Below are 9,552 nucleotides of genomic sequence, written 5' to 3' on the forward strand. Positions count from 1 at the left end.
TGTAGAGTCAAATACAGATTTGCCTTTTTAGCTACCCCTACAAACACCTGAGATCTCCATTTCTGAAAACAAAACATTATGTGTCAGGAAGAAAAAACTCCTTGCAGCCAAATTGCTTCTTGAAAAGCTTCTAATTACTAAGATCCAAAAGTGATCTGCATCTAAAACTTGCACTGATAATCTGACACAAAAATTTATGTAAAGTGTGAACAGCAGCCCATTGCATTCACCAAAAGAGTGTGCCTGGGAGAACAATTCAGCAGCATGGAGCAAAAATTATACTAAAATCTGCTAGTAGAAGCACACACATATGTGTCAGGAAGACTTTTTTTTTAAGAGTATTCTTAGTGTTGTTCAAATTTGACAAGAGCTCAGATGTGTCCAAATATAGAAAAAATATGTTTCTATTACCTTACTACATAAATACTTTAGCATGCTGCAAAGACAGTACCTATGATCTCTGAAAATTGCTGATTCTAATAAAAAAACTAATCTAAAATTAAATGTAGTCTGATTTTCCATGATTAACTTTCTCAGGGGATGGGTAATACTGCCATTTTTTCTTACTTAAGATTTACAGTTTGAAAAAAATAGGGGAATCCTAAAGTTTTCTTTAACATCTCTCCTGTCAGAACACACACACACACATATTTTTCCATTACTTCCCCACTGACTTCCTTATTGCCAGGTATAACTCAGAGTCCAGCCTAAACTGTACTTACACATTACAGTTCTTCTTACTGCTCTCATGTTGCTTTTTCAAATCAGCTATTTCCTCATTGCCGTTCTTTATATTTTCCTCCAACTTAGCAATTTTATCCTTTTTTTCTGCGAATTCTGCAGCATATGCTAAAATTAAAAATAAAAAAGTAAACATTCAACAGATCCACGGAATATAAAGCCTACACTCAGAATTATTAAAAATTTCTCCCAAAATACTTCATCTCCGTAGCGCCAGGTGAGTGGACACCCTGCAATTAAGCAAAGCAACAACAAAGTGAGTCAAAACTTAGGGAGTTTCAGCTGCATGGTGAGTACCTTTGTTATCATCTAATATCATGAGATTGGCTTGGGAAGAAAAAGTAATTATTTGTGCTGCTTCTGAATCCCACTCTGTAGGAAACCGAAGTAACAATTAGTGGCAGAAAGCAAAGCACTCTGAACAGTTAGAGCTGAGCTCTTGCAGTCCTCAGTGTCTGCAGACACTGTAAGCAGCACACAGGGAAAGCAAGGTAAAGGCACTTTGCCCTCATGGATGTTTCCAACTGGGCAGACTGATTGAAATGCAAAAGTTGCTAAAGATAAATGTCTCTTTGTTGCGTTTTAGGAATGGTATTCCCCAATTTAGTGTTCCCTCTGAAACACTTCAAACCACCTCGTTCTCCCTAAAGAAAGGTATAAAATAACCTGGAATCCTGGCCACGCCCCTTCTGACTACGACAAAAATTAACCCTGTCCTGGCTGGAACCAGGACACTCTTCCAAACATTTGTTTTCTCTTACAGAAGTCCAGAAACCCAAACGTTTTGAATGGGAAAGCTGACTACAAGAAAGGAAAAATAAAACCATCACTAAAGGCATATAAGCAATTAGCAGAAAACAGATAAAATAAAATAAAAAGGAATTTTACTCAAGGTGTATGATACATTAATACAGGACACAGGTTAATTAATAAAAAAAGCTTTCTAATGACAAATTCTCAAGGACTTTGATATTTGTGGAGATGCTGAAGGCAAACTTAATTCTGCCTTTTCTGAGAGCAGACAGCTGATAACACTTTCTGAGTGAGTGGTTAGGAGAGAACCCATGTTGTTGAACATGATCAGTTCTCTTTCACAAGTAAAAGCTGTGAGAGCTATCGTGCCTGCTCACCTTGCAATGCAATGAGCACAGCTTGGTGCACTTCATTTTTCTCTATGTTTCTTATTTCTTTTTTTTTTTTTCATACAAGCTTTCACAAATCATCCCTTGCTATCACTGCCACCCTGAAGCACTAAAATGCCAGAGCAGGTGACCCTAGATGGAATTCAATCACACACATGTATGTGGCAGTATCCTGTAGATGACTTTTTGAGATTTACCAAGACATAACTATATTAACAAAATATGCACCTAACATTTCATTTAGTATTTTCCAGAGATGAGCACCTCTGTGATTTGTTCAACTCACCCTTTGCTTTCACAAGGACCTGGTGGGTGAGATCCATCTCACCCAACTTTACAATGCAGGCACCTACTTCAGAACTAGACACTCATGGCTGCAGCTACATTCAGCAGAGACAAGCTGACATTTTTAAAGCTTACTTTACCTAACCTACTTTAAACTCTTTCTTCAGGATAAGATTAATCACACCCTAAAAGTGCCTTTTCCCTCCACTGGAAAGAAAGGGACTGTATCCAATTAGCCTGATGAATCTCACACCAACAGTCCGAGGCTGAATGCTACAGCTGTTCCTCTGCCAAGTAATACTCACACAGAGACAAAATTACATCAGTGTCACTATTTTTTGGTAAGTTTTTGAAAGATTTAACCCAAACTGTTAGAAGCCTGAGTGCTGGCTGTGAGTTTACAGATATTTAGGCATCTCTGAACTGAACACAAGCAGCTATACCATGCTACTACACAGCCTTTGGATTTTCCCTAAGAACAGGACCATTTACCCTAAGCCTGCATAAATGCTGAGAAAAACCTCAAGTCTGCAGTTCAATTATGTGACTGAAGAGTTAAACCAGACCTCTAGATGTGCCAGATTTAGTGTTACAGGTGTTTTTATGTTTAAGATGCTTCAGTTTAATAATGACAATCTTCTTAATGAATAAGTACTTGCTCGGACATATCAGAGAAGATCATTAGAAATGTTACAATCAAAAAGAATACCCATTAGACCAGAATTCTCTCTTATTCTTTTTCTTGGAGGTTATGAGCTTCAATATCTACCTATGAAGTACCAGTGGTGAGGACAGATGTCCTCGCACTGGTTGTGGTAGAGAAACTATTCTCCAGACATTCCTATAAGTTAGTACATAGTAGCACGGTTAAAAAAAGCCAGTGTGTAAGTCCTGGGGGGTGTGTGGAAATTTGATGTGGAGCAAGATTTTCTCTTTGGGTTTACTGTTTTGAATTTCAAGTAAAATAACCAGCTGCTTAATTGCAAAAAAAAAAAAAAAAAAAAAAAAAAAAAAAAAAAAAAAAAAAAAAAAAAAAAAAAAAAAAAAAAAGAAGAAGAAGTACCAGGCTTGAGTAGGTAGTAGCAACTGAGAGAACTTTCATTATTTTAAGCAAACAGAAAGAGAGAAGAGGCAGTGAGGCAGAGGTCCAAATCTGGAAAGAACAAAAAACATGCAGAAAGAAAGGGAGGCAAGTGGCAGATGTATTGAGCAAGCACAGCTGAATCAAAGAGCTGCCAGTGACTGTGAGGAGCTGCAGAGTCGGAGCAGGAAATGGCGCAGCATGAAACTGGCTGTCCGTGAGGCAGCTGAACGGCGTCAGCTAAAAGTCGTGAGCAAAAGCAAAGTCTGCTGGGGAGAATGAGCAAGTATTGATGGCAAAAGATGAGGCAGGGTGAGAGCAGGACACGGGACAGCTCTCATTGTTCAGCTTGCTTCCGTCCCCGAGACACAGAACATGTCCCGAGACCAGTGAAACAAAATCAGTGTTCAGAATGCAATAAAATGATAATTTATCACTACTCACAGTTTATCTGTTGATTCACACGTTCCTTAGCAAAAGAACCTTGTTCTACCTGGAAAGCTTAAGAAGAAAATTAACCCATATATATATTTGCATGTATATACATATATATACGTATATATATATGTGAGTTGAGCTGTGAAACAAACATATGCTGTGCAGCATTAATTGCACAAACTCTGATTAACAATTATTTTAACAAAATATCTAAATAGCAATTTTACTATTAAATAGCTGTTACTACCCCTGTCCATAACCTCCAAGCTAGCAAAACATTATGTTAGGCAAAGATCAAAATCTTAATATTATACATTTACTTGAAGTTAATACAAGTTTAAAGCAGAAAGCATCATTACATGCACTGCATTAGTAATTATTAATTAAAAATATATGATATAACGACCTACCAAGTTCGACCAGAAGTTTGTCCAAGTTGGTCAAAAGTTCGTCACTCATTGTGTAAACTACAAAAGGAAAATGCAGTTCAGGGATTTACACAGTCAAAAGCCTTATTGATACAATAAACAAGTCAAAATTGCAAGACAATACCACACATTTTAACATAAAAGAGAGAAAAAGTAGTTTTATCTGCATTTGAATTACTGTCTAAACCCTGTTAGTGGAACCAAGTTTCTCACTGATAGTAGTAAGGGACTCAATGAAAGTCTAAACCACAGCTTGGAAAAAAGGAGGTTTATAATTTAGGTGAAGCGCTGCTCCTGGAGCAGTTCTACGTTTGAGAGGCTTAATGTTCTTAGAAGGCAGGAAGGATGCGGGAAAAGATGTTTGTGTGCAAAATGTGTAGCCTGTAGTCCAGCTGGTTACTAAGCCTATGGACTGCAGTGCTGGTGATGGAAAAAGCTCCTTAACCCTCCTGCACACTCCTCCCGTACAATCGCAAAGTATATTTGAATCAGAAGGTGTAAATATGTTCAGTGTGATTAAACACAGAACTCTCATACAACAGAAAGCAGATTGTTTACAAATTCACTGTTCTGTTCACATAGTGCTGCTGGGTGCAGAAATTCAGCGATGGGTTTTTAAACAGATGGGGAATAATGAGTTTTCTAAACAGGATGCAAACACGGTTTATCAGAACGCTCTGGATGCAGCTCGTTAGCTCAGGTACATCAACATTAGCCAAGTTATCTGATACTTAACTGCCTCCACAGCACAGTGAAAGAAGTAAAGCCACGACAAATCGGTGATGAGGATGAGATCCTAATCCGGGATAAAGTAGAATAGAAAACAACTGCAGAATTTAACTAAAGTGGCATTAAGGCTACATCCTGCAGCACTGAGACTGTGGAAGAGGGAGGGGGCGGGGGGAGCGTTTAAAATGCTGGATGTTTGACAGAAATGAATTTGTCTAATAGTTAAGGGAGGATCAGAACACCTAATCCAAGTGACCGGATTAGCACAGGCTGCGATAAAAACTCCGAGAAACAGATAATAGTTTTACCAAATGTATTTAGAAGATTGAAATCCTAGTTCCTAGTGCCTGGAAACACATGAGATAAAAAATAAAAAAAATCTTCTGAAAATACTAAGAAAAATACTAAGAAATACTACCTCAAGCCACAGGTCAATGCAGAATATTTTTGCTTTTACACGATGTGAAAGAAAATCTGAAGTAATTCCTTTGGATTAAAAAAAAAAAATAGTTTGGAGCATGTATTAAAAATCTGTTCTCTAGAAACAGTTTAACAATGTTTGCTAGTTGTTTTTCTGACACTTCCCATAAAAACTGCAAGATATTGGGGCAAGGAAATTCTATTCATTGGTTTATGAGCTGAACACAAAGTTCATCAATAGAGCAGACTCTATAGCTGTGTATTATTAAGATAGAGACTATTATATCATCGCTTAAACAATTACAAATAATTTTATCTTTTGCATATTTTCGTAGAAGAGAGAAACAGAAGTACAGCGATTTTTCAAAATTTTTTACTGTAATTTTATAATACAATTTATGAAAAGTGTAAGAAGTTGAAGAAAATAGTGCTTCTGAAAGCATGGATATGTAAAATACTTCTTATTCTATTATTAACTTGTTATTGCTAAAATGAAGTAACAACTGCAAATCACAAATGCTATTCTGTGCTGTGAATTAAGAGGATACAGGTGTCACTAGTAGAAAGGACTGAGAGATTCAATGGCACTGGTAATACAAACGGTGTTTTAAAAACAGTAGTTAATACCATCCTGAAACAATTTTTGGACAACTGATGTCTTCCAGGATTTGACTGGAGCAAAGACTGATCCTTGGACCTACTGCAGAAAAGTAGCACCAAACCATTATTCAACTCAGGATGACAAATTCAGAGGAAATTCTCATATATGGCTGATACTTTTGTAGAAGATAAACATGTAACCCACAGGACTGGGTAAAACAGCTTCAAACCGCATCTGTTCTTTCTAATGGGGCTATTCAGAACGCTGCCAGGTGAAAAATATTGTTTTGCACCTCGCGTTTTTGCACCGCGTTAATGTAATTATAGGGAATTCAATTGCGGCAATAAAGTTTCGTATATTACAAGACTGCACTGGGTGAAGAACCCACAAGCAAAGTGCTGATGGAGTCTGTAGCCATTACAGCACTAACATTAATGGCACTTCTCAGTAAACCCATCTGGCAACAGCCATTTCTGGGTTCTTCATTAAAAGGTGGGAAATGCCCATAATCTGTGAGGTAAATATCTTCCTTAAAATCCAAGGCTCAGTTCTACCAACTGTAGGCTGTGAAACGGTATTAATTCCTGTTGTCTTTATACAAGTAATTTTCAGTCCGGCGAGGCTCTTTTGAGAGCAAACCGTATTTCTCCTGCGCTATTCATTACTGTTTACGACTGTAAAGAGACTGCTTATTTGATTCTTCATGAAATTTTGTGGAGTTCACATTTCTAGACTAACTTTTCATCTCAACTGAAAAAAAAAAAAATTGAAATGTACTTCATTTTAATGTATGTGCTACTCTGCCCCTCTTTTGCCACACCGTTTTCGGAACCACGTGAGGAGACCTGAACATCCACTGGATTGCCACATTTCACTTAGTCCGGTACATACCAAACAAAAGGTTATTGCTGTAGATTATTCTCTTAAATCCTGGGATTTAAAACTACTTTTTGTCAAAAAAAGTGTGGGGAAAACCCTTATCCTGTGGGATACCACGGGGGCTGAGGAGCAGCGCCACAAAATGGCGGCGCGAGAAGCGGGGAGCGAGTCCCTCACGGCGGAGGAGGAGGACGGGGACGGGTCAGGAGTCCCCTCTGCATTTTGGGGGGCAACAGCACTGGGGAAGTGACCAGAACGTGGTGGCCCCTTCCCTCGCCACAAGGAAAAGGGCGAGGAGCCGTCCAGAGACTCACTCAAAGGCCGCCAGAGGAAGGGGTCGGAACACCCCCCGCTGCCCCCCTCGGAAAACTGGGGGGACTTCCCACCTCTCTGGGGCACCTCAGCCCCGTCAAAGGGTGCGGAGAGGGCGGCAGGTATCACCTTGTCACCTCCACGCCGTACCGGAGGTGGTGGGAGCCAGGGCTGTGGGGCAAGCCCGGAGCAGGTTCAGCCGCCGGGAGAAGGGGCCGAGGCCGTTCACGCAGCAGGTGAACGGGCGGCTCCCGGAGGGGCTCCCGGGCCGCAGCGCTGCGCTCCCTCAGGGCCACATCGGCGGGGGGCCTGTCCCCCAGAAACCGCCCTCTTGCTTTAACAGCGGGAGTTATGAGGGAAAGACCAACATTTCTGAGGGCTTCGGGCGAAAAGCGATGAGGATGCTCCATCTACCGGGAGCAGCGCGCAGGAGGGGCGGGAGCCGGACGGGGAGAGGAGGCAGCGTCGCTGGAACGGGGCATCGCCCAGAAACCTACTGGGGAGGGTTAATTACACACGTACGCACTCCGGGATGTGGCACAAAAAAAAAGAAGGTGCAGAATGTAACTTGCTTTATCCATCCTCCAGGTCCCACGCGTGCTGCTGACCGAGCTGTGGAAGATCAGCCCAAATCTTCCTTCCCTCTTTCCTTCACGGGCCCGGCCCTCGAACAGTTTAAAAGGGCGCTAAAAACCATTAAAAAACAGTTTAAAGAGCACTAAAGGCATCTCCCTTGTCCTCCCGGAGCAGCTTCACACTGAGGATGCTGCGGAATGCCGCCGCTCACCTCAGCACAACCTGCGCTCACAAAATTGTGCGCGTTTATTTATTTATCGATGGTGCAGTATTACAAGGCAAAAATGCAGAGCTCGGGCACGGAAGAAACTAGAACACGATGCTCCCTTCCACGCTGCGGTAGCCACGGGGGTTTTTCGCCCCCGCCCCCCCCCGTTGAGATTACTGAGGCAGAGGATGGATTTAAGATTCTCAATAAGCAAGAGAAAATAAATTGGAGGGCAGGGTACAAGGCGGAGGGAAAACAATGGAACTGATGAAACAAGGGAGGACAGGAAAATTGAACAAGGCTGAAGAGACGAACAGAAAAGTCTCTGCCACCCGCAGTCCCGGTGTTGGTCAGATGCGATGCTGCTTTCAGAACAGTCAATTCAACCAACAAGAAATGCAGCTTCAAAGACAAATAGCTGACCTACCCGGCTTCAGGGCAGAGATGAGGAGGGGAAAGAAAAAAGAGGGAGAGAGAGGGGGAAATAGAAAGAGAGGCATGTTCTTTTGGAAGTCAGATGTCTGCGGCCTCTGCTCCGTGCACACTGCTGGTGGCGAGGCTCTGTCCTTTCCAGGACCATCTCCCACCTTATCTCCTTGCCCGTGGCGAGAGCCACCTCCTTGTCCTGCTCCCCAGAGACACTCTAATTCCTAGATGCCTCTTGGGCTCTGCAGCTGCTGTTTTGCAACCGGTCTTCCCAAATAATTGAATGTTCTTGCAAGGAGAAGTTGCTTCAAAGCTTTGTCCTGCCTTAAAGACTCTTAGAGACCCCGCAACCTTCTAGAAATGGGACTCTAACAGCATAGTAGCAGGTAACTTCACTGATGGTCATTAGCACCTCCCTGTGTCCCGGTCATTTAAGTAGTGGTGCCAAGGGAGGCTGAAGTTCCCACAGATCCGGGGACCCCAGTTCACCCGGAAGGTGGTCAGTCAGTTCAACAGGCTTTGGATAAAGCCGGCAGGGACTTCCTGATTAATTCCCCCTAAGGACTGTCCCCACCTGGACTTGTCAGGGCCCAGGAGCTCCTTTACCCATTTCTTTATTGCAAGGACTCCCGTCCGACGTTATCGCTCTGCACCCACCTGCTGTGTCCCGCTGGTTCCACCGTGTTTGTTTTTTCCTTCTTCCCTACAGAAAAAAAACTCAACCAAAGCCACAAACAAACATTTTCATTACCGATGGCAAGCAGGAAGGACTCTTTCATAGTATTATCTCTAATCAATGATGAATGGGTTGCACTATGAAAAGAGATATGGTCAATTCGGGGATCAAAAAGGGCTCCCAAACCCACTCCCTCTCGCTGTCAGACCCCCAGGCCCATCACTCCGCATCTCGGTGGGCTCCATGCCCCTCTCCTGTGGTTCTGGTGGCTCCTCCCAGTCCCGATTGCCGCTCCTCCAGCTGATGGAGAGGGCAAAGTAACCCCCAGAGAGGACAAGGCACCCCAGTGCACCCAGCAGCACATATTATCGAGTTTGGGAAGGTCTCTGGAGACACCCCATCGAATCCCCCCAGAAGAAAGCAGGGAAGCTTCGCTGCCTAATTTATCGGGATAAGGAGTGGAAAGTTGTTGTCCTCATGAAGCTGCTCGGGCATAAACTTGCTCCCTGAAGCAGCGCTGTAATGCCGGAGCCCAAGCAAATGCCAGCCTTCACCCATGGCCCCAGTCCTGTTTCCGAGCCCGGGGTGGTGCCTGACTCCCACACGGTAC

General features: G+C 42.7%; 1 protein-coding gene and 1 long non-coding RNA gene across 10 annotated transcripts in view; one reads left to right on the top strand and one right to left on the bottom strand.

Moving 5' to 3' along the window:
- The window catches only part of CUNH14orf39 (chromosome unknown C14orf39 homolog), a 32,322-nt gene extending 24,580 nt beyond the window's left edge, over positions 1 to 7,742 (bottom strand). Inside the window, exons 1-4 of one of the 9 annotated variants that reach the window (XM_039383334.1) lie at positions 7,629 to 7,742; positions 4,098 to 4,154; positions 3,694 to 3,750; positions 723 to 849 (exon numbers count right to left, since the gene is read on the bottom strand). In XM_039383334.1, the coding sequence (XP_039239268.1) occupies positions 723 to 849; positions 3,694 to 3,750; positions 4,098 to 4,146 (233 nt within the window). In that variant the 5' untranslated portion in view covers positions 4,147 to 4,154; positions 7,629 to 7,742. The other 8 variants (XM_027711788.2, XM_027711784.2, XM_039383333.1 and 5 more) reach the window with 8 other exon arrangements.
- On the top strand, positions 6,902 to 8,305 carry LOC120323638. The gene is made up of 2 exons (XR_005564294.1): positions 6,902 to 7,178; positions 7,645 to 8,305. It is a non-coding gene; the product is annotated as an uncharacterized LOC120323638 (long non-coding RNA).
- Positions 8,306 to 9,552: the final 1,247 nt, after the last annotated feature.

This window comes from Pipra filicauda, unplaced genomic scaffold, assembly GCF_003945595.2.
Source record: "Pipra filicauda isolate LSUMZ 115617 unplaced genomic scaffold, ASM394559v2 scaffold304_size882533_pilon, whole genome shotgun sequence".
NCBI lineage: Eukaryota > Metazoa > Chordata > Aves > Passeriformes > Pipridae > Pipra > Pipra filicauda.